The sequence below is a fragment of the Giraffa tippelskirchi genome, chromosome 11 (genome assembly GCF_054371585.1).
Source record: "Giraffa tippelskirchi isolate mGirTip1 chromosome 11, T2T-mGirTip1v1.2.pri, whole genome shotgun sequence".
Lineage (NCBI taxonomy): Eukaryota > Metazoa > Chordata > Mammalia > Artiodactyla > Giraffidae > Giraffa > Giraffa tippelskirchi.
Genome location: NC_137285.1, coordinates 34,502,147 through 34,527,696, shown reverse-complemented (window position 1 = coordinate 34,527,696; position 25,550 = coordinate 34,502,147). Strand labels below are relative to the sequence as shown.

At 40.5% G+C, this 25,550-nt stretch overlaps 2 protein-coding genes across 10 annotated transcripts in view; one reads left to right on the top strand and one right to left on the bottom strand.

The window, feature by feature from the left end:
• The window catches only part of BLTP1 (bridge-like lipid transfer protein family member 1), a 382,818-nt gene extending 369,428 nt beyond the window's left edge, over window positions 1-13,390 (bottom strand). Inside the window, exon 1 of the mRNA XM_081544847.1 lies at window positions 13,214-13,390. The gene's annotated coding sequence lies outside the window, so the exon portion shown is untranslated. The remainder of the gene's footprint in view (window positions 1-13,213) is intronic.
• TRPC3 (transient receptor potential cation channel subfamily C member 3) overlaps window positions 11,757-25,550 on the top strand; it is a 71,420-nt gene continuing 57,626 nt past the window's right edge. For 5 of the 9 annotated variants that reach the window (XM_081544851.1, XM_081544850.1, XM_081544849.1 and 2 more), the window contains exon 1: window positions 11,757-12,359. In XM_081544851.1, coding sequence (XP_081400977.1) covers window positions 12,148-12,359 — 212 coding nt within the window. In that variant the 5' untranslated portion in view covers window positions 11,757-12,147. Of the gene's footprint in view, window positions 12,360-12,617; window positions 12,654-13,376; window positions 13,585-25,550 lie in introns of those variants that run through there. The other 4 variants (XM_081544854.1, XM_081544853.1, XM_081544852.1 and 1 more) reach the window with 3 other exon arrangements.

Here is a 25,550-nt window from a genome sequence, read left to right as displayed (position 1 = left end):
CCAGAAGGATAGGCAAGGGCCAGATCATCAAGAGTCTTAAGTGTTAAGTAAAGGACATTATCTGGAGTCAATGAGGAGACTTTGAAGTGTTTTAAGTGGTGGACATCTCACTGTTCTTTGCTTGAGGGTTTAATTTAAGCTCATCATTAATTTAAGCTCAACCTTAATTTAAGGTTCACCCCACATTAAACACTCCACATTACAAGCTTTTATTATTCCTCCTGAAATCAGTTCATTTGTGGATATTGGGTTTTTCCTGAATTACCTCCAAAGGTGTCTTTGTAGATGCTCTAATGTTTTTGGCTACACTATGCATAATATATCTAGCCAAGGATAAGCTGATTATTTTTAAATAAGGTGTTATTGATGGCATAGGCCCATCAATGCATTTTTGGTAAGAATCCACCTATGATTCACTGAGCTCGCTTTACATGAAAATTGAAGCCATTTACGGTCTGGGAGCCTGCCATGTTCTTTTGGATGTGTGAGAAGCCTCTCTCTCCTTTGGGATTTCAGAATTTGAAGCTGCTAGCTTAACAGTTGAGCAGAGAAAAGAGTCCACGTGAAACAAACAAAACATCCCAAAGAAATGATTCCTTTTTGTGGTTCAGTAGCTGAGACTAATGTCTAATGCTTTGAGGAACACTTTAGTGTGCAGGAATTGTTTGATACAGATAACAGCTCTTTTGTTATTGTACCTGGACTCTGCAGCAAGTGGCACCTTCACAGGATTGCCAACAAAGCTCCCTTTCCAGGAGAAATCAAATTTAAGCCAAGCTTCAAAGCTTTCATTTTCAATTGATTTTCACTTTCAATTATGTTTCTCCCAATCTATAGTCAAACTGAAATCTAGTGTATGCAAAAACTGTAATCTGTCTTCTCTTTGGTTTACAGTAATGTAGATCCTTACAGGGATCGATCCGTGAATTTGGAAGATCCCTGGGAGTAGGAAATGGCAACCCACTCTAGTATTCTTCCCTGGAAAATTCCATGGACAGAGGGGCCTGGTGGGCTACAGTCCAGGGGATTGCAAAGAGTCAGACACGTCTGAGTGACTAAACACACACACACACACACACACACCCAGATCCTATAATTGCTCTCCACTCCCACCTCCAACTCACAATCCTAAGAAGTTCTGATTGGGTTGTATCCAACGCTCACATTTTAAAAGCCCAAACTTTCAATGGAGACTCAGCTGTCCCCATTTGATTTGTACATGTCCAGTTGGACTTTTCTAGTCCTTGCAGGTGGTATTGATCAACATTATTTCCCAGGAACCCTCATAGGCATCACTTAAAACTCTCCCTTTGAACACTTATTCTATTGAAAAGAGATGCAACAACCTTCCTTACAAGGGCAATTACTCACAGATTTGACTCATTGCGTGCACATGTGCTAAGTCGCTTCATGTCCGACTCTTTGCGACCCCATGACTATAGTCCACAAAGCTCCTCTATCCATGGGATTCTCCAGGCAAGATACTGGAGTGGGTTGCCATTTCCTTCTCCAGGGGATCTTCCTAACCCAGGGAAGGGGTTAGGAAGATCCTGCCTCTCTTATAAGTCTCCTGCATTGGTAGCTGGGTTCTTTACCTCTAGCACCACCTCGGAAACCCTTGACTCATTGATTAAGACGTAAACCACACAACCTACTGCATGGAAGGGATGGAGACGCAGACGTAGAGAATGGACTTGTGGACATAGCAGGGGAAGGTAAGGGTGGGACGAATTGAGAAAGCAGCATTGACATATATACACTATTATGTGTAAAATAGACAAACAGTGGGAAGTTGCTATATAACACAGGAAGCCCAGCCTGGTGATCTGTGACATTCTAGAGGGGTGGGAGTTGGATGGGAGGCTCAGGAGGGAGGGGATATATATATAAAGCCATGACTGATTAACATTGTTGTACAGCAGAAACCAACACAATATTGTAAAGCAATTATCTTCCAATTAAAAATATATTAATTTTTTAAAAAATGATGTATGCTACACAATTTTCCCCAGCATCCGAAACTTTAAGAAAGGATTTATTGCACTAAAAAGAAAAAAAAGAAAGGATCTATTGCTCTACAGAGGCAAGTGGATAAAACTGTTGACATTATAAAGATATTAATATATATGTTCAAACATTTATCCAGGACAGCACAGAGGGATTCAAGTATTATAAGGTGATCAGACTAGATGTTCTTTCAGATATATTTCAAATCCATAGTTCATGATTTTTTAGACAGTATAATATCCTCCATTTCCTCTATCCCTAAAGTACTTAATGACGTTCTGTTGATTATAACATTATATCAAAAGTATTAATAATTTAGCTATATGTTTTATGTTGCTATGTGACTATCTTATAATTTTAATCAAAATTTGCATTAAAATGAGTCCACTGAGCATCCCATGAATGTGGATATTTCATGTATTTTCAAGATAAATTATTCCCGGTGAATATAAACAGAAAGAAGTAGAAAACTTTATAAGTCTTCTCTTCTATTCCTCTTTCTTTTTGTATTCTCTTAACTCTTTGTCTGGGCTTCCCAGGTGGCAATAGTGGTAAAGAACCCGTTTGCCAATTCAGGAGACCTAAGAGACAAGGGTTCAATCCCTGGGTCGGGAAGATCCCCTTCAAGGAGGGCAACACACTCCAGTTTTCTTGCTTGGAGAATTCCATGGACAGAAGAGACTGGCAGGCCACAGTCCACAGGGCTGCAGAGTCGAACATGACTGAAGCGATCTGGCACACACGTGCAGGCGTGCAATCTTTGCCTAACTTGAGTTACAAGATAAAGGCCTTACATCTGAAGATTAGGGACAGCTAAATGGGGTAGAGGAGTAAGGGCCTGGCTTAAAGCAAAGCGGAAACATGTCCTTTACACATGCAGAATGTTTAAGTGAGGCCCACTTCTCCTTCCCTAAATCCATACCTAGTTAGACCTGATTAAGTGTCTGAAAGTCAAGTCTCTTTCATCCACTGGTGGTGAGTAGATACTTATGCTTTTAAACCAAAGGAAGCAAACGGGTAATAAGGAGACTGACAACTTTATCCTAATTCTATTACTGAACAATTCAGACCTTAGAATAGGATTGCAGTTGCAGCCTGAAAGTGATGTGCATGTAGCACAGAATAAATTTGACATGAAAAAGTATATGAGTAAGAAAAGGAAAGAGAATTGCACTTTAGTTTTAATCACCATATTTACTGTGTTCTAAGGACTCACCCTGCAAAGAATAATATGAATAAGAAATGACTACTTAGCTCGTTTCACTAATGGTGAAAATACTATGATTGGAAAACTTGAACTACCCTATTTTCTCAACCTCCCTATCTGACAGGTGACTTAGACACATTTCTGCCAGATTCCCATTTGTAAGTGATCAGTACTTTTTTCTTCCCTCAAGGAAGGACAAATATAACTTTGAGGAACATGTCTTTAAATAGGCTTTGGAAAGGGGTGGGCAGGAATCATTAGGATTAGGATGAAGCAGAGTTGTTCTTGCCCAGGCCAAAAATAGAGGCTGGACAGATTTGATTTCTGCATGTACATGCAGACAGAGGTCAAGGAAGTGAAAGCTAAGGGTTCACCCTCAACTCTCCTCAAGTCTCAAACACAACAGCATTCTAAGCCTTGAGTAGCAGCGTTGGCTGAGGAGAAGTGTCAGGTCACTCCTCAGACTGTCAACACAAAAATATAAGCACTCATCAAGTCTGTATCTTACTAAGTAGAGGGTATTGCTTTCCTTCAGGACTGATGTCACAGAAAACAAACATTGAAAAATTAATTGATAAGTTAATGCATTTATTCCCATGGGAAAGTTCTTCCAACCTCTTTCAGAACCTAATTTACTCTTGGAGATTACTGCTCTGGGGAGGACTGTGGATTTTTTTTATCTGTAAAATATAAATAATAAAATATAATAATTGTCAAGAACTCTGAGATATTACACTATTTGCAAGCTAACAATTTGGGCAGTCACAGTTGCATGGATGCTGGCAGAAGGCACAAAACACCTGGACTAGAAACAAAGGACAGTTTTTTACTCACAGCAATAACAGTAGTTGGAGCATCAGCATTTGTGCCAGTTTCCAGAGGGTCAACTTCCAGAAAGTGACAGGAAAGGGGGCCAGATGATTCCTGCACATGCAGTGGGTTGCATCACTTGAGAGGAACCCCACACCTGGGTAACCAAATCTTTTATACTGATCAGTAAGCCTGCTTGCCCTGTACCCAGTGGGAGCATCATCTTTATTATACTGGACAATAAGCAAACCTATTCTTTGTCCAGAGAGGGACACTATCTATGCCTTCCAAAGCTGTTGGCCTTTGACAAACACTCTTGCAAAGATATTCCAGAGCAAAGGCAGACTCTGTCTCTGCTTGCAAGATGTATAGAAATAGAAGGCATTCATGGATAATTGTCTTCCAACAATAACACATTTCTGTCCCTATTTTCTCAAGATTGAGGCTATACATAAAGTCTAGGAGGCTTCCCAGATGGATCAGTGGTAAAGAACTCGCCTGCCAAAGCAAGAGATGCAGGTTCGATCCCTGGGTCGGGAAGATCCTTTGGAGAAGGAAATGGCAGCCTACTCCAGTATTCTTGCCTGGAGAAGACCATGGATAGAGGAGCCTGGCAGGATACAGTCCATGGGATCACAGAGAGTCAGACATGACTTAGCAACTAAACCACGACCACCACCACCATAAAGTCTCTAGCTGTGCCTCTTAGTCCATTTTCCACTCCCTCCTCAAATTGCTCCCTAGTGACTCAGAGGGTAAAGAATCTGCCTGCAATGCAGGAGACCTGGGTTCGATTCCTGGGCCAGGAAGATCCCCTGGAGAAGGAAATGGAAATCCACTCCAGTATTCTTGCCTGAAAAATTCCATGGACAGAGGAACCTCGCAGGCTAACAGTCCATGGGCTCACAGAGAGTCGGATACAACTGAGCGACTAACACTTTCACTTCCTTCAAACTTCACTCTTTCTTGAGAGTGCAATGGGAAGATTCTGATGAAAAGGCTTTAGAGGGGCAAATATAAAACGTTTGGGAATGGTAACTTTAGTAACAGGGAAGATAAAAGTCAGAAATCCTGTAGGAAACTTCCCCCTCCACCAGCTTGCTCCTTGGCAGTTTCTCACCCCTTCCCATCCCTCTAAAAAAGTATATTCCTTTCACTTCACTTTAATACACAGATAATAATTCCACTAAATGGATATTCATTGCAATTTTTGAAAAACTTAAATCTCTTGGAGGATTAAAGACTCTCAGATGTTCACACACATTAGCGTGAATTTGTATAAAATACTTCCCCTTTAACAGCTAACTGAGATTGGTTGCCCTGAAGCAAGAATAATTTTGACTGGCAGGGATAGAAGGGCGATTGTAAAGCTTGGAGCACTTTTGGGGTATAGCAGGCCAGAGAGATAACATTGTGGGATAATTCAAACCATATAAAATCACTGAGCCCATAGGTGCCAGAGAAGGCAGGCACCATAAGGTTGGAAAATATGTGAGAGAAAAAGAGACGAGGAAGATACCAAAGAGGAATTTTGCCCATTCCCAGCTTTTATTTGAAGTTGGCACTGTGCCCAAAGCAGAGGACGTTCTCTCCCTTCTCCTCATACCCGGGTTTTCATTCCATAAATATTTTCTGAATATCTGCTGCTGCAACTGTCACTCTGCTACTATTACTAGTTACCACTTATTGAACACTTGCTGTTTCCAGGTTTATGATTCCACGGTGTGACAATGTCAGATAAGACACTGTCCCTGCCTTCAATAGAGCTTAGCAGTGGGGGAGACAGACAAGTAAGTCAACAGTTATGCAATTTAGTAAATGCTATTTACTAAGTACAATTACACAATTTAGTAAATGCTTTTATATAGAGGGGCATCTAAATCAGACATGGCAGCTCCTTGCCTTAGGATCCAGACTTCAGACTTCTATCCAATAGTGAACTAATAGTAGATAATTCTCACACAATATCTTTTATGTAAGTTCTCCATGCAATTAACATTAGAATCTTTATAGCATCCTATAAAATAGGTACTATGATTAAATCTTCATTTTACAGAGGAAGAAACTGACGCTCAGAGAGGTTAGGTAGCTTTCCTAAAGTCACAGAGTAGCAGACATAGGATTGGACTCCAGGCCTCTGGCCCATAGTATATGTTCTTAGATACCTCTCTATACTGTCACTGAAACCAGTTTAAGTTAAGTAAGTATTTGTGAGCTGTTTAAAATATATAACCATCACTTAAACTTTATATCAATGATAAAGTAAATTTGGAGTTCCAAACTTGTGACCCATGAACAAATTTTCAAAACAAATGTTTTAAGGTAGGAAACTACCTGAGACCTCCTAGGCTGCAAGCATTAGTGAAACACTGTTAATAGAACACTGCTGATTCTGTGTAAAAGTCATGAGAGTACCAATTACCATGTCATACGTTCAATGATACTCTTTTTTCAGGTTCAATTATCCTCATATGTAGCATTCCCATATTACAAGTTTATTCTGTTAGGAAAAATTAACGACTTGTATTTCCTGTAAAAAGCAAAGAATCAAGAGCCTGAAAAGACAAGCCACAGACTGGGAGAAAATACAGTAGTTCCCCCTTATCCTTGTGGGATATGGATGTCTGAAATTGCAGATAGTACCCAACTCTAAGTCTTTTCTTATACATGCATACCTATAGTAAAGTTTAATTTATAAATGAGGCACAGTCAGAGATTACCAACAATAATAAAATAGAACGATTATAACAATATTCTGTGATAAAAGTTATGTAAGTGTGGAGCTTATTGTACAATAAGCTCTCTCAAAATAGCTTATTGTACAAATGCAATGCTTTTTCCATCCTAACTGAGCACTTATGCACTGTGGCCATAACTTCTACAGTTTGAAATGTGACAGCAAAACTAGATTTCTTTTTCCTTCCTCAAAATTTCATGAAGAGAAGATTCAGTCTTATCGTATATCTTAGCAAACGCGGCATATGATTTTTTTTCCTCACATCGAAAACTTTCACCTTTTCACCTCAAGGAAGCACTTTATGGCTTCTCTTTGGCATATTTGAATCGTCAGAACCACTACTCTTGTGTTTTGAGGTGTTTATAAGTAAAATAAGGATTACTTGAGCTCAAGCACTGTGAGACCACAACAATGGATCTGATAACTGAGATGGCTATTAAGAGACTAACAGAATCTTCAGGATGAAGGAATAGATCACATCATGAGTGGGGTCGTGCAAGACTTCATCACGCTACTCAGAAAAGCCTGTGATTTAAAACAGGCTGGAATTTTCCATTTAATATTTTCAAATCATGGAAAGTGAAACTGCAAATAAGAGAAGGCCACTCTATTTGCAAAAGACATATCTGATAACAGACTGTTATCCATAATATACAAAGAACTCTTAAAATTCAATGATCAGAAAATAAACAAACAATGAGATTAAAAATGGGCCAAAGATCTTAACAGACACCTCACAAAAGAAGATATACAGATGGCAAATAAGCACATGAAAAGATGCTGCATACCGTACCTCATCAGGGAAATTCAAATGAAAACAACGAGCTACCACTACATACTTATTAGAAAGGCCAAAATCCAGAACACTGACAACACCAAAAGCTGACAAGGATGTGGAGCAATAGGAACTTTCATTCACTGCTGGTGAAAATGCAAAATGATGTGGTCATTTTGAAAGACAGTTTGGAGGTTTCTTATAAGACTAAACATACTTTTACCATTTCCAGTAATTGCACTGCTTGATATTTACCCAGAGGAGTTGAAAACTTATGTCTATACACAAACTGCACACACTTGTTTATACCAGCTTTGTTCATCAGTGCCAAAATTTTGAAGCAACCAAGATGTGTTTCAATAGTGAATGGATAAAGAAACCTTGGTGCATTCAGACAATGCAATATTACTCAGTGCTAAAAAGAAATGAACTATCAAGCCACAAAAGGACATGGTAGAATTTTAATCTAAGTGAAAAAAAGCCAATCTGAAAAGGCTACATACATATACAAAGGTATAATTACAAGTATATGATATTCTGGAAAAGGCAAAACTATAGAGACAATAAAACAATCAATGGTTGTCAAGGGTTAGGTGCAAGGGTGGGATGAATAGGTAAAGCACAGAGGATTTTTAGGGCAGTAAAAGTACTCTGTGTGATCAATATAGCAATATGTTATCATAAATTCGTCCAAACCTATATAATGTACAATACAAAAAGTAAACTCTAATGCAAACTATGGACTCTAGATGATAAAAATGTGTGACTGTACGTTCATCAGTTGTAGCAAATACTCTGGTGAAGAATGTTAATATTGGGGAAGGCTATGCAAGTGTCAAGGCTTCCCTAGTGGCCCAGATGGTAAAGAATCTGCCTGCAATGCAGTGATCCTGGTTCAATCCCTGGGTCAGGAAGATCCCCTGGAGGAGGAAATGGCTACCCACTCCAGTATTGTTGCCTGGAAAATTCCATGGACAGAGGAGACTGGTGGGCTACAGTCCATGGAGTTGCAGAGTCAGACATGACTGAGCAACTAACACAGAAAGATGCCAAGTGTCAGGGTGGGAGGTATAAGAGAAATTTGTATACTTTGCACTCTTTTTTGCTGTGAATCTAAAACTTCTCTAAAAAAAAGAAAAATAAAGTCTATTTTTCTTTAAAGCAAAGCAAAGTCCACTTAGAATGTCTATTCATAAGGAGGGAAAAAATGTGCACTGTTTGGAATATATAACTATGTCCACGCTGTTCCTCCTTGAGAAAATTGCTAAGTCTAACCTTAATCCCAAGATGCAAGAATTACTGCTCAACAGTGCCTTCTTATTAGATGTGTTACAGACAACCCTGGAAGAAGACCGAGGGAGAGAGAGGAGACAGACAGAGAACAAAGCCTTCCACACAGTGTGAAACAGATTTTATAGACGGCATAGCATTTCTTAGCTTCTTCTCTGCCTTAGTGACCAACTCTACTTGAAAATAACCTGCCTCAACAGTTGATTTCCTGAATATTGAATACTGATTTTGTCATTGTTGTTTTCCAAAGGAGTAATGGATTTTGAGTATATGTTAGGTAAACACTGATTTCATGAGTACACAGACAGCCAACAACTTATATACAGTGGCAGATCCTCTTTTACAGAAGAGAATGAAAAAGACAAAGCTGGTTTATGCCAAGGAGGTCCACATTTTCTCTGTCTTCTAAGAACCTACTTTCTTTTAGATTTCCTCTCCCCTGGGTTTTCATTAATCTCATGAACGTACTTCTTAAGAATAAAAATGTCGGCAGACTCGGGATGGAACAATTCCCTCAGTCCAGGAGAGATGGTTTGTCTTATATGCTGAATTGTGTCCCTGTCCCTCATTTATATGATGAAATCCTAACTACCATACCTCAGAGGTGTGACTATAATTGATTACAAGTCTTTAAGGAGGTAACTAAGCTAAAAATGAGGTCATTACAATCGGCCCTAATCCGGTCTGACTTGTGTCCTTTTAAGAAGAGGAGATCAGGACACAGGCAGAGTAAGGCCAAGTGAAGACTTGGGGAGAGGACAGTCACGGAGAGAGGTCTCGGGAGAAACTTAGGCTGTCAACATCTCGATCTCCGACTTTCAGGTTACAGAACTGTCAGAAAACACGTTTCTGTTGTTTAAGCCACTCTTACAGTCTATGACACTTTCTTATGGCAGCTCTGGCACACTAATTCCACACGTAAGAGTAAACCCTTGTGACTCCAGCACTCCCACAGTGCTTGATCCAGAGCCTCTTAAAAGCAGTTCAGACACTTGCTAACATAATTATAAAGAACCTATAGACTTCCTGTATTCATTCAACAAACATTTATTGAGCTTGTTCTGTGCATCAGGTACTGAGCTAAATGCAAGGAAAAAAGAGGAACTCTCAAGAAGCTCCAGGGTAAATAAGCCCCCAAACCATCCTCCAGAATTCACAGTCTTAAAAGACAGGCATATAAGGAGTTAATTTCAATGTGCTGTCACTGTTGGTAAGATTGTAGTATGCACAACGCGCCAGTGGCGAGGACCAAGGGCTACGGGAACTTCACTGGAAGGCAGGAGGGGTATCAAATAGAATGCCATACCTAGTCTAAGTCTTTAGTAGGGGAGAGAAACGTTTCAATGACAGGAATACCACAGACAAAGGTAGGAAATAGGAAAGTGGCTAGAATGTCAGGTGATGAATGTGAAGGTCAAGATAATTGGAGTTAGGATGATATGAGGGAGGCTGGGAGGAGAGGCTGACTGAAAGATGAGGGTCAGACCACAAAGAGTTGGGTATGCCAAATTTGGATTTTAGCCTGAAAGCAGTGGGAAGCCACCAGAGATTTTTACAGTGAAAAGTCATGAGCAGACTTGCTCTGAGCATGATCTCTCTAGTAGCCTGGAGAATGAAATGGTTTGGGGAAAAGGTGGGCTGCAGAAAGACTGGATGGCAGGGAGGATGATAAAGCCTTAACTAAAGCAGTGGTTTTGGGGTGCAGAAAGCAGTCCTGCTTTAGAAATACTGCAGGGGTCTGGAAGCTTGCACTATGAGGATTTTAACACTTCTATATGTGCTAGTATTGGAAAGGTGCTTCCAACTGTAAGACACTATACAGTATTTATTTTTTTCTGTACCAGATGTATAAATAAATATAAATATCATTGCTTCCTTAAACATACAGACGTTGTCATCTTAATAAAACACACAATATATTATTTACTTTTTAAGACTATAATTCAAAAGAGCTAAATTTCCTTGTGCTTTGCTTAAATTTGAGAATAATCGCTCTTTAAAAAAATATAGTGTAATTGGATACAGGTAAAAATGAGTATTTTATTTCATCATAGCACATCTGGTACATTTGTGATTCTTCTAAGTTGGACTTGCTGGAAAGTGTTTATCTGAGGCACTAGAAAGCTTTGGAAAATACACTTGTCTAGCTCTGAGTTTTCTATTACCTATCTTGAGTAGTTTACTCAGTCTCACTAGGGCTCAGTTCTCTTATTCTTAAAATAATACTCCTCTATATCATTCTAATAATATTAACTCTATATAATAATAATAATTGTCTAATAATATTAAATCTATATAATTCTAATAATATTCTAAAATAATATTTCTTATTTCTAAAGGGATAAATTTCTTGGTCCTTAAAATTCCTTCCGCCTAAAATCCCACGAGGCTTCTTCTCCCAGAAGAAATACTGCTCTTGAATCTTTACAGGCAATTTTTACGTTTTAAAAACGATACTTTAAATTTTGCCAGAAAATATTTCTTGGAAAGTATATAAATCTTGTTAGATGTTTTGAGATTCATTAAAAAAAAAAATAAAACCTACCTGAAGTATTCTGCACGATTAAAACACTACCATTCTTGGCAATCAGTGGAATGTACTTAAACCTCAGTAGGTTCAACTAATTTTAGAGTGAGTAACACAACGAACAAATGTGCCTCTTGAAAGAAACATAAAGCTGAATAGGGTAAATACAACTGCAGGAAAATTTACAAGCCAGACGATTTCCTTTTCCCCTTCCTTGGGAAACCTGTATCTCTAAAGGGAAAAGGGCTCTTTTGGAAGAGAAGGGAGAGATTGGGGAGGGAAGTTTCTCTGATTTCTTTATGCCCTGCCTGCTGATCTGTCTGCTTTCCTCTCCAGTCCTTGCTGTCTGATAAGGAGTTGATTCTTCCCCTCCTCTCCCTCCCTCCTTCCCTCCCTCTCCTTCGCCCTCAGTCACTACTGTCCTAGCAAGTGATGCTGTCGGAGACAGGAGACGGGCACGGAGGCACCGCCGCCGCAGTCGCCGCCGCCGCGGGGCAGGGGAGTGTTTCCCAGCACCAGCACCCCGCTCGGCCCAGAGCTTCCTCCTCGCGGCCACGGGCGCGGCTACTGCCTCCGAGGTTTGAAGGTGGGCGCCGGCGACCCGGCTTTGGTTCCCGCCTCTAACTGCTCGGTCTCCGGCTGGCTGCGCGGGTCTCTCTTCCTGCCTCCCCGCCCGGGGCCGCCCGGGGGCCGCTGGAGGTGGGGAAAGGGCGCCGCGGGGAGAACGCGTCTCGGCGGCGGTGGAGACCGAGGCCGGCGGCCGGCATCCCCGCGCTCGGACCGCGGCCGGCGCTATGTCCAGCAAGGTCAGGAAGTGCAAGGAACAAGCGAGGGTGACCTTCCCCGCGCCGGAGGAGGAGGAGGAGGGCGAAGACGAAGGCGCGGAGCCGCAGCGCCGCCGGCGGGGCTGGAGGGGCGTCAACGGGGGGCTCGAGCCGCGCTCGGCGCCCTCGCAGCGGGGACCGCGCGCCTACTGCCCGCCGCCCTTCTCCCCGGGGCCGGACATGTGAGTACCCGGCTGGCCCGCGGCCCGCGCCTCGGGCGGGGGTGGGGGGGGCAGGCAGGCGCGCCCCTGGCCGCCCCGCGCTGTGCCCGGACCCCCAAAGTCCACCCTCCGTAGCAGTCCTATTCGGGGCAACTCGGGCGGGCGGCAGACCTAGGCCGGGGCCTCGCCCCTCTTGGTCCTGCTCTGTGGAAGGACTCCGGGGACGCCCGAAGGCGTGGCCGGGGTCTCCGTCCCGGCTCGAGCGCACGGGGCAGCTCCGCGGACGGAAACAACGGACGCCAGACACGCTGCCCAGTAAGCAGACGCCCGCTCTCCTACAACCGAGGAGGCGCGCACCGCCGCCGGTGGTCTGGGGGCCTCGCGGAAAATGTTCCCCGGGGTCCCCGAACTGCCCCCAGGAGGTCAGAGAAGGGGACGGTGTGCTTAGGCCCCGGCGTTCAGCGTGGAGCCACCCCGGGAACCTGAGTCCCCTTCGACGCTGCCGGCCGTCGGGAGTGGGGAGAAGGGAGCGGACGGTGTGTGGTATAGAGTGTGTGGAGCGCCTCTTTTCCCGACCGTCCATTCACAGTTGGGGCTAACCCGGAGACGGCGCCCAGCGGGTCTCCCGGGGGAGAGTGGGCGCGCGGCGCCGCGGGAACCGCCCTAGAGCTACTTGGTTGGAGTTCCCAGGGGCTCAGGGTCAGTAGCTGTTCCTTTTTAAAGGAAGGTAGAGGTCCGCGCTTTAATGCGTGAGCAAGAACAACTTTTCTTAATTTCCAAATCTTGGAAACAGCCTCTCTGAAACGCAGAGAGGATGAAGAAGAGAGTGGTTAGTTTTATAGGGTGCATGCTCCTCTGTTTCTTTTGTCACGTACCTTGGACGTGTCGCGGGGTTTACTGTCTTTTTAGGAAGAGCGCAGATAGGTAGACCTTGAGGCAAGTCTTTGCCGGCGGCACTAACCGCTTGGGCCGGGGACGGGTTCTCCCGGGAAACGACGGAGGTTCCGCAGCGCCCCCTGCTGCCCGCGAGCTGCACACAGCTAGGGTGTGAAGCCTCGGGGGCGACCTCGACCCGGCAGGATAGTGCAAGGCTGAGCTGGTCAGAGTCCGCTCCTAACTCGGCTGGACCGGCCTAATTAAAAAAAGAACTCAGTGGCTGAGAAAGGTTTCTGATTTTAAATGAGCGACGCATCCCTATTGCTGAAGATTAGCCTGGAGTGGAAATGGCCCAGGAAATGGAGGGAAGGTAGGTCCTTTGAGATTAAAGCCCCGGCCAGCTCGCTTCCCCGCCTCCCTAAGATTTTAAGACATTGTCTATATTCCCTTTTGCCAGTCTGGTTTTTAGAACCCAGCTCAATTTCTTGTTTCTTTAATTTTTTTTTCTTTTGTTTTAAATCCACACTAAATGGGACACCAGAACACGCTTATCTGAGAAAGTAGGGCGAAGCAAAGATTACACATTTTGATTTTTGAAGCTTGAGGTCAATCACACAAAGCGCTCGGACAAATTCTAATGTAGACTTGCTGTCTAACTAGTAATAGATATCTTTCCTGGCTATCTGCTGACTTTACATAACTCAACAGGTAAATGTCGTATATTTACTTTGTAAAGCCGCTGAAAAGACTGTCATGTGAAGTAGATACGCATTAATAAACGTTCCTTCTGAAGGTAGAGCCGCAAGCTCTTCATGTTTTTTCCAGGCCTGTCACGTGATAATAGCAGAGACTAACTTGATATTTGTAGCAGAGATTAGCTGTTTATTCCAACTTTGAGTGGAATATGGCCACAGTTTAATAGCTCAGACAGTGAACACAGCCCCGGGTCGAAATTGGAGAAGGTTACCCAGTGTCCAGTATATCAAAGCCCCAGGGTCATTTTCAGTAGGCAGAATAGAACAGCCAAATTTAACAGTCAGAGGGATGCTGAGGGTAGAATCCCACTTTTACCAAAAAGATTCCTTGATATAACCCTTTTGCTTATTTCACTGCTCCATGCTCCAGTATTCCATTTGGGAATTTTAAATAGACTGACTCAGGGGCACAGTAGTGTCATCTGCTGTATCACTAGCAAGAATTTTTTTTTTTTTAATCATCCTTTGATAAAATTCTTGATGTAGCCATTGATTCAAGCCATGACTTCCCTTTTCTCAATTGTTTGCAAACCTAGGACCAAGTAGTATACTGTTTGCATGATTAATTCAGTCTCAAAGTTTTTAAAAATATTTAATGAACTCCAGAAGCATTTGAAGTCAGTTCTTGTGAGTTTTAATCTGAAGACATTCCTTAAACATTTACATGTGCAAAGTTCAGACTAGGTACAGCAAGCCACAAAGATGAGTATGACAACTTTACTGCACTCAAGGAGTTTAAAATCTCATAAGGGAGAGGTGGAAATGAAGCTGGGCATAAATAATTATGCTATTAGAGTAGAATGAGTGCATAAATACATACATACAAGGAGAGAGCTCTGCAGAGTCAAGTGCCAAGAGGAAATGGACAACATAAGATTGTGGAGAAATCAAGAAAACCTTTTATGAGCCTGAAAAGGTAAATAAGATCGGAGGCAGAAAGAGAATGGGCAGTTAATTCAAGCACCCCACCCCACTCCACCCCCTATTCCAAAGTGCCCAGCATGTCCAGGAAATATTAATTTTAAGGAATATTAAGTTTTACTGGAACATAGATTATGTGTAAGAGAGCAATGAGGTTTAGCTGGATGTGTTAGTTTGGGGCATTAATGTATAGGATCTTGTATGTCAAGGAGAGGCAATAGGGAGTCATTGATTGTTTCAGAACAGCAAAGGTTTGATCCAAGTCACTCTGAGAAGGGGATGAATTGAAGTGGCAATTGGCAGAATGTGAGTAAATACCTTAGAAAACTACTGTAGCTTTCCAGGCTGAGATTAGGATCTGTGATAGTGCAGGGCTGGTGAGATGGAATGGGGAGCTCTAGGAAGCGGGGATACACAGAAAGAGTCTATGGGAATTTGCCTATCCATGAGGGGTTTAAAGAGAAAGCAGGGTCAGAGGTGACTTTGTGATTTTGATGTTGATGACTAAGATCATGATGTCATTGTTGAAAAAAAAGAAACTAAATGATCTGACTTTTCAGATAATTTTCAAATACATGTCAGACATGAAGAAAGGAATGCTAGTTTGAAGCTTGAGAGAATTTGAGAGTCTACTGTCTGATGGGAATTGTTTTCAAGTTGTGTAAATTCATGATATTGCCTAAGGAAGGAGTGCAAAGAGAGAAACAAAGGAAGCCTGAGTTAGTTTTCTGAGGGAAATTTCTTTGTTTAGAGGGGCAAAAAGAAAGAGTAGCAAGCAAAAGAAACAGAAAAAGATGAAGCAGCAGGTGGCACAGAAGCAAGGCTGCCTAGAGAAAAGAGTTTCAAGAAAAGGGAAGAATAGTAAAGCTAAGTCCCTTTGTTGTCCACCTGAAACTATCACAGCTATTGTTAATCAGCTATACTCCAATATAAAATAAAAAGTTTAAAAAAAAATGAAAAGGGAAGAATTGACCCACAGTTGGCAAACACTTGGTAAATCAAGAGAGAAACTTTGTGGGAATTACCTAGCAGCCCAGTAGTTAGGATTTACTGTCCCGGGCCAGTGTTTGGTGCCTGGTTGGGGAACAAGCTGAATAGCATGGCCAAAAAAAAGAAAAAAGAGAGAGAGAGAGAGAAACTTTGTGAGTCTACTTTTAGTAAGAAGAGTCATCCCTTACACTTTAACATACATACACAAAACCATTAGATTTCTCAGCAGTGTTATCTTTAAGAGAAAAGGCTTCTGCAAGAGAGGATTCTGGGGAATTCCCTAGTGGTCCCGTGGTTAGGACTCAGTGCTTTCACTGCTGTGGACCTAGTTAAATTCCTGGTCTGAGAACTAAGATCTTGCAAGCAGCTAGGCCCCCCCCAAAAAAATTGCAATGAACATACTTAAAAAAAAGAAGATTCTGTTTAGTTTTTCTTGAAGATATGCTGCCAAAAATTTGTCATAATAAAAGCCGTAATTTGTATTTATGTAATACCTCATGCTGTCATTTTTATGAATTAACTTGAATCACACCTCTTTAAAGCAGGTGTTATCATTTGGCAAATGAGGAAATTGATACACCTAGTGAAGTCAAGTCGGTTTCTAAAGATTAATTAGTAAATCAATAACAGAGCTTCTGTATCCTATAAAGTATTATTAACTATGGTCCCCACACTTTATGTTAGATAGGCTTATTCATCCTACATAACTGCAACTTAGTACCCTTTGACCAGCGTCTCCCCAGTTTTCCCACCTTCCAGCCCTTGGTAACTAGGGTTCTACTCTCTGCTTCTGTGTCTTGAACTTTTTAAGATTCCACCTATAAGTGAGATCATGCAGGTTTTTTTTTTTTCTTCCTGTGCCTGGCTTATTTCACTTAGCCTAATGTCTTCCAGGTTCATCCATGTCACAAATTGCAGTATCTCCATTGTTGAGGCGAAATAATACTGCATTGCATACATGTATACCATAGTTTCTTTTTCCATTCATATTCTATGACACTTTGTTTCCATATTTTGGCTCTTTGCTAAGAGGGTAGATTTCAGGGTTTCTCACTAATACACACCCCAAAGATAACCATGTGAGGAGCTAGATATGTTAATTATCTTGCCTGTAGTAACCATTTCTCTATTCTACAGTTGACTCTTGAATAACACAGAGGTTAGGAGCACCAACTCCCAACACAGTCTAAAATCCACATATAACTTTTGACTCCCCCTGAAACTCAGTATAGTATACTGTTGACCAGAGCCTTGCAGATAACATAGACATTGTTTATGTGTACAAAATACACATATTTTGTATGTTTTAGTATTATATAATTGTATTCTTCAATAGGTGCCACAGTGGTAAAGAATCTGCCTGACGATTCAGGAGATGTGAGTTTGATCCCTGGGTCAGGAAGATCCTCTGGAGAAGGAAATGGCTAATCCACTCTAGATTTCTTGCCCGAAAAATTCCATGGACAGAGGACAAAAATTCCATGTAGTCTGGAGGGCTACAGTCCATGGGGTCACCAGAGTTGGACATGACTGAGTCGTCACTGAGCACACACACGCATGCATTCTTCAGTAGAATGAGTTAGAGCAAGAAGATGTTATCAAGAAAGAGCCTAGTATGCAGAGTGAAATAAGTCAGAGAAAGACTAATATTGTATATTAATGCAAATATATGGAATCTATTCATAGAGAGATGGTACTGATAAACCTACTTGCAGGGCAGCAATGGAGACACAGACATAGAGAACAGACTTGTGGACACAGGTGGGGAAGGAAAGAGTGGGATGAATTGAGAGGGTAGCATTGAAACATACACATTACCGTATGTAAAATTAGACAGCCCGTGGAAATTTACTGTATGGTCCAGGGAGCTCAAATTTGACACTTTGTGGTAACCTAGAGAGTTGAGATGGAGTTGGAGGTGGGAGGGAGGTTCAAGAGGAAGGGGACATGTGTATATCTGTGGCTGATTCATGTTGTTATATGGCAGAAACAAACACAAAATTATAAAGCAATTATACTTCAATTAAAAATAAATTAATTTTTTAAAAAATCATAAGGAGAATTTACATTTACATTATTGCACTATATGTATTGACACCATACTTATGTTGTCTGTTTAGAAAATTAATCATCTATCAGTACCTACAACTGTTGTCTTATAGGATACAAAATACTGTAGATTAATACATAGATTAATACTATGTATTACTAACACTGGATATCAAAAATTAAAAATTATGTGAAAAAAATTCATATTTATTTGCAGGTGTAATGATTCCTGCATTGATAACAAAGAAGCAGCAACGTGATTGCTTTTAGGGTAGCATAATATAATTAATACGGCTGCTTCACAGTAGCCCAGCCCATCGGCTAAAGAATGAACCATTGCAAAATTTTTATGGCATATAATATTACTGTGCCATCTTCATAATACAGTGTTGGAAACATGATTTGTTTTTTTAAAACCACCTATCTGTGATGATAGGATGCTTCAGTCTCCAATTGGAAGAGAGGAAGGGAGAGAGACAGGGGCATACTATATGATAGTGTAATTCTTTGAAAGCAGAGTTATAAAGCAGTAACAAAACTAACATTATTTTTATTAAATATATTTAAAGTATATTATTTAATTATTTAAGCATATCATAATTAAATGTCACTCACCTTATGCCTACTTAAGGGGTAGACTAGTATTTATATACATCTTATGGTTTCATGACATACCTAACTTTTTCTTAGTTTTTTCAGCATTTCCAAGCTACAGAGTTCAGCAGGTTTTTTTTTCAAATTGTCACAAATCTCCAAATCGTTTTCCAATATACTTAAAAAAAATATTTGTACAAATGGACCTGCACAGTTCAAACCCCTGTTGTTCAAGGGCCCACTGTGTATGTATATCAAATCCTATTATTATACACCATAAATATATGCAATTTTTATTTTGAAAATTATATACAATAAAGCCACAGAGCGATTAGAAGATTTAAAAAATACCCGAGTGTCTGATGCTCAGCTTTGATAGGAGATCTGAAGATGATCACACAATGCCTTGTAACTCAGATTATCTACTTGAATGTTAGTTTCTGTGGTGCTGGCCTGTGACAATCTTTCAGCTTAGGCTTAGCTTGGCTGTCACTGGAGAATCTCCAGAGAGAGGAATTTGGACTTTAAGGACCAAAGTCAGACTAGCATTGTTAACGAAGAGGCAGGTTTCTCTTTAGTTATAATTTTCAGTAATAGCACAGCACAACATTAGATTTGGTGTTGTTCAGTCGCTCAGTCATGTCTGACTCTTTGTGACCCCCATGGGCTGCAGCACGCCAGGCTGTCCTTCACCATCTCCTGGAGCTTGCTCAGACTCATGTCCATTGAGTCAGTGATGCCATCCAACCATCTCAGATTCTCTGTGGTCCCCATCTCCTGCCTTTAATCTTTCCCAGCATCAGCGTCTTTTCCAGTGAGTTGGCTCTTCTCATCAGGTAGCCAAAGTGTTGGAGCTTCAGCTTCAAGAATCAGTCCTTCCAATGAATGTTAGACTTGAGACCTTTAATAATCTGAAATTTTGAGTTGTATATTTAGTTTATCCCATAGAGTAGTAATTTCACTATGTACAATGTAGAGTCATTTTTCTGGTTTGTTGTAAATTATTTTTGCTCGCTTGCTTACTTTGCTTCAGACGTGTCAGACTCTTTGCGACCCTATGGACTGCCAGGCAGGCTCCTCTGTCCATGGGATTCTGCAGGCAAAAAAACTGGAGTGGTTGCCATTTCCTTCTCCAGGGTATCTTCCTGACCCAGGGATCAAACTCCCCTCTCTTGTATCTCCACTAGAGCCACCTGGGAAGTCCAAAATTATTTTTGTATAATATCAAAGTAATGCATGAATACAGTTTTAAAACTTCATGCTAAAAAAAAAAAAAAAAAAAAGGCTTATAAGATCAACAGCAAGCCCATGACAGTTCCCTGGTATTTTGCCTTTTTCCTTCCTGTCCCCTCCATTTCATTACACTTACAACTCCTTCAAGTATCGCATTCTTGTTAGTCATGTGTTTTAGACAGCATCAGTATTCTCAGGTGAAAATTTCACCCACTTATAACTTTTATTCTCCCCCATTCTCCATCACATGATTTATCACAATCTGTGGTTAATAATTCATTATTATGATCATGTAATTATTATTCACTGCAGAGTCAAGTAGTATGGTATAATTGCATTTCTTTTCTTTTCTAATTAGTTGTTTTTCTTGGCATATTTTTTCTATCTTGTTCTTTCCTCTTCAGCTAAATCCTTTAGTCTCTGTGTGTTTTTCTGGAGACATCCCTTCTAAAACCCTCTGACTTGGTTTGTTTGTCGTTTTTCTTTTTTTTTTTTTCTTCAGGAAGCTTTTAGATTGAGCTCTTCATTAGTGTTGTTCTGAAATGTCTAAACGATGCCTTGATAGGAGTCTTTTTTAAATTCAGTGAACGCTTCATTGATGAACCCTTTCAGTATTTGGATATTATCCTCTTTGGTTTGGAGAGGTTTTGTTGTATTATTATTATTTTATTATTCCTCTGCACTATTTTCATATTTCTTCTTTCTTTCTGGAATTTCTGTTATTTGGATTTTGGACCTCCTGGACGGATCCCCTAGTTTTTGTATCTCTTCTACCATGTTTTCCAGTGATTGTCTTTTCTGTTCTTTCTGAGATATTTCCTTGACTATATTTCCCAACTTTCACTAATTTTTTTTTCCATTTTATCTATTATATTTTTAATCTCTAAGAGCTCTTTTTGTCTAATGAGTATTTCTTATAGCATTCTCTCTTATTTCAGAGGTGCAATACTTCTTTTTTTTTTTTAATTTCTCAAGGAAAAAAAGATTGGGAGATAGTAAACCTGGCTGTTAATATTCTAGAACTGGCTGGGGATCCCCCTGTTCTTAGGTCCTAGCCTCCCCTGGGCCTAGTATATCCACATTTAGAGAATATCTGTTACTATTTCTCCAGAGATTTGATATCTTATATTTCTTATAGGGAGGTGGGAGGATTGTCACTTGATCATATCAGTTGGAGGTCAGCAATCTAGGGGGGAGGGTTACTACATACCGCTTATACAAAATTTTAGCTCATTCCACCATTTTAGGCTCCTGCCTTGTCTCTTGTGGGATTTCTTTTGCCTTTAATTTCCAAGTCTTTTCTGGTATTGGGTGGACCAGCTTGCTTTTTGTTACAAATACTCTGGTTGGACCTTCCTTCTCTCTGTCAAATCATTCACCATTTTTCTGACATCTCTTTTTCATATATTGTAGTACCTCTGATTTCATGGAAGATGAAATTTGTGTTTTTTGTTATCTGTGTTGTTTAAGGGATAATTTTCAAGAAGTGAAGGGGTGAAAAAGGCCTTTATTCCATCATCTTGAAAGCAAACATCCCTACAATTGTGTTTTAGGTGTTCATTTAAGCCCAAGTAAAGACAGAATTATTAACAGGACCAAGATTGAAGAAGGAAGATTAGTTAATTATTAAGATTAATTATAACTGATCTTGTTAGACAAATGGAGTAGACAGTAATCTTGATAGTGTGATTTGTCAATCATCTGAAGTGCTCCACCTGAAATCATCTTAGAACCAAACTTCCCAAATTTAACTGATGTACAATGTTTTGAAGAAGAAAAGAATGTCTGAGTCAAAAAGGATTTCATCTAGTCCAGTATCTTCTTAAACAAGTTGAAAAACTGAAACTGAAGGTTAACATTGAATTCACAGCATCCCAGGCCTTTTGAAATTTCCAGTTCCCTTTACTGTATTGTTTACACTCTGGGCTTGTTTGGGTTAAGCAGTTCTCTCTTCCTCAGAGAAATTTGAGATGCATTTACTCCTAGGAGGAGCAACACAGGAAATTAACTCATTTATGAGATTCAATTAATTCATCATTTCAATTTGACTACTGATGGCAGATCAACTGGAGAAAGTTTGTAAGCTAAGTAGGTGAATTTAGAATGGGGCAGGGGCAGGGAGAGAGGAGATAAGAATATCTCAAGGAACAGTTGATACCCTGCCAAATATCACTGATAGTGTTCTCTTTTCTTAATATCAAGAAGGTGAAAGGACCCTGGACATCATCTGAAGACTAGGTTAGAACTTTAGGAATTTTTAATTACTGTGCTAGGGTAGCAAATGTCTGTCTGTTCATGTTTTATCGTTATAAAACTTCACAGGAAATGTAATGGGAGGAAAACACTTGTTTTTGCAGAGCTCTCTGCTCTTGATAGGAAGGAATGCTTTCAACTTCCTGGGTCAGGGTTGAGATTGCCCTCATCAGGCAGTCAACACTGCGGAGTCAGTCTTGCAGGGAAGCCAGATGAGTGGCCTGTGGAGGGTGTACACGGAGCAATCTGGCCCCAGACAGAAGGTCCGGAGTTGGAAACTATGGGTGCTACCTTCACACTTATGCATAAGGGTCTCAGAAGTGACTTTATGAGAGGATTGTTATAGCATTTTTTTTTTAAACTTAGCATCTAGGTTGGGAATATTTGTCTACACTTATCTAGTCAAAAAAATATTCCTGTCCAAAAGAAAACTCCCTTTTCTTTGCACTATTCAAATAATAGGTGACAGTATAAATTTAGTCCTAGAATAGACCTTTTTTAAAAAATGAGAATTAACTGTCCACAGGTACATGACCTGTTAAGGAAAGAACATGACAGTACTAAATATTTTACACCAGTTTTGCATTTCTGTATACATTTTGTCAAATAGAACTGATGTATATGGATTCTTTGTTGAAAACTAGATGTGAGAGTGATGAGATGGGAGCAAAAATCTAAAAACCTCAGACTTTTGACTTCGGATATGGATGATAATGGTAGAAAACAAGATCTTTTTGCTTTTAATAACATTAGAGGTTTATATATATATATATATATATATAATTGATAGTGACTGATATAAATAGACAAATATGAACTTCTCTTGGGTCAGTAGAGGTTTTTTATTTTATTATTGAGTCCATTGTTGTCTCAATTCTTGTTCAGTTATAGACTGAATTTGTATTTCACATCTAATTTCATTGTCACTAATTTCCTGAAATAATAAAAATTTGTCTTAGAAAATATTGAGTTTAATGAATGAGTTTGGTTTTGAAGATAAGCTTAATCATTAACTATAAGCTCATTAATTCTAAGATGTATCCTCTGTTTGCCATCAGATTATCCTGACAAAACATAACTTTATGTAAGACTGAAATCAAGAGCTATAAGATTCATCAGTTACTTTTTGCAGTGTAATTAAGAATTAAGTGTGATTAAGCAGAAATCTGCTTTTAAAGAAGGATAATTGTTTATATTACTTTAATTCCTGATAATTAATTTATGTTAAGTTTTCGCAGTGTTCTTTTTTTATGGAAGTATTACTCCCAATTCCCCTCCACCACTGCTTCCACACATTATTTTATGTGACCAAGGGTATTCTTTAATCTGAAGAGTGTCCGCTTTCAAAGCCTTCAGTATTAAATACTGATTTAAGCACACATATATCTATGTCTCCAACAGATAGATATTCATCAGTCCTGTACTAACAGCCAGGCCTACAGAAATACAGAGACGGTTTTTCTCCTGAAGCATTAATATGTTACAGTTATTGCTGAGGAGACTGGCATGAAAGCAGACAATCATAAAGCAACTCAATAGTTCAGTGGAGTTACACACAACATGTAGTTCCTGGGAACAGAAACATCTAGGTTCTAGAAGGAATTTACTTGAATGTTTTGAGGGGCACATATGTTTAAGAAGAATCACCAAGAACTCTTGCAGGCAGTGGTTAGGGGTCCTTACCTCTGCTCCCAGTGGACCATTGGAGGGAGCAGCACACTCTTAAATGGCTTTTTGCTTTTCTGATCTTGGCTGATCAAGGGTCAGAGACCCTTGAGAGGACAGGGAGCTTTCCTGAGAGGACAGGGAAAGTGATGAAGAGCAGAGATGGGAGCTTCCCTCCAACAAAGCTTCTTGTCTCTGACTTAGTCCCTACGACATGTACCAAAATTAGCAGATGTCTAATAGATTTATTAAAATGATACATCAAGAATTCTGAAGATAACACTGGCCAACAGAAACTCTCAGGGATTAATTACCGTGGAGACTCAAATATCTCTCCTGACTAGTAAGTAAGTGCTGGAATCTCTACGTTAACTGTTTTCTGGGGTGGGACCCCTTAGACATGGAAGTGATGCTTTCCTGTTTCTGAGATGGAGTACCTCATCTTGCTGGTTTGGTTGCTTCTGGGATAATGTGCTGTTGAGCTGCACTTGGTATCAGCAGATGCAGGCTGAGCAGGAGGAGGTGTGGGACGTGGCAGCACCTGCAGCGCTGTCCCCCTACATGAGACAGTTGAGCTGATTGGGCCCCTTTCCTCCAGCCTTGCACGCTGGTGCTCTTGGGGCTACTCAAGTTCAGAGCATCCCCCAACTCTACTTCTTCGCCTTCACAATACATGATTTTCAAAACATTTTGGTTTTGATGACATTATCGAGGCTGTCAGATGCCCTTTCCTTTTGCCAGACACACTCACAGGTAGGCATAGCGTGTAGCTGCCAGGTGTCTCCAGGGGCAGCTGCATTGACTGACAGGTGCCGTGTGCCAGGGGGACTGTGGGGTTTGTCTATTTTTTGACTTTTCATCTCTGACTGTCTTGTCCTTTTGTCAGTGCCTGCTGCTTCCCACCTTCATTACTACTTCCAATTATCACCATCCCCAGTACGAGAACTAACATGGTGGTTGCTCTCTAACACTTGTCCCCCCACCTCTGTGCTTTTCTCACTACTTATCTTCCAAGGCTCCTTCTGCTTTTTTTTTTTTTTGCCCTTCACAGAAGGACAGACTGGAACCTAGCTGGTGGGCACCTTCTGCTGCTTCTGTGTGGTGAACTAAATAGTTAAAGCAATTTGACTGTTACTCTTACTGCTTTAGCTCACACTGGTGATGGTGTTTACTTTGCTAGATGGATTGAGTAGCTGGCTAATTCTTAACATCATTTAAATAAAAGATTTGAGGTGACTTCTTTACTAGTGTTCATTTGTTGCTGAGTGCTAAAGAATTTGTGATTCAATCCGAAGAGCCATTTTAGAAACTGTTTTCATAGAACCAAAGTTTTCCAACACATAAGCTAAGCACATATTTTTCTAAGAATTTTTTTTTTAAAAAAAAAAACGATGTCGACCGTTTTAAAAATCTTTATTGAATTTGTTACAATATTGCTTCTGGTTTTTATGGGTTTGTGGGGTGCAGAGGGTTAGGCCACAAGGCACGTGGGATCTTAACTCCATAACCAGAGATCAAACCGGCACCCCTTGCTTTGGAAGGCAAACTCTTAACCCCTGGACCACCAGGGAAGTTCCTAAGCATGCGTTTTAATAGTGCTATTTTGAGTTGCAACTTGTTACTCATTTTTCTTGTTCCCTAGAGACAGCATGGTAAAGTAGAGAAACACTACTGAGAGAACCTCTGAACTCTCATTTCTAATTCTCTTTCTTTCAGTGACCTTAAGGAAGCTAACATTCTGAGTGAGTCCCTTTATCTGTAGAATTAGCATCAGCTGACAAGTATTTTTGAACATATAATGCACTATATCAGGCACTATAGAGGTGGCTAAGAAGTGTGAAAAATTAGGAAGTATAGGGCATTTATTCTCAACCAA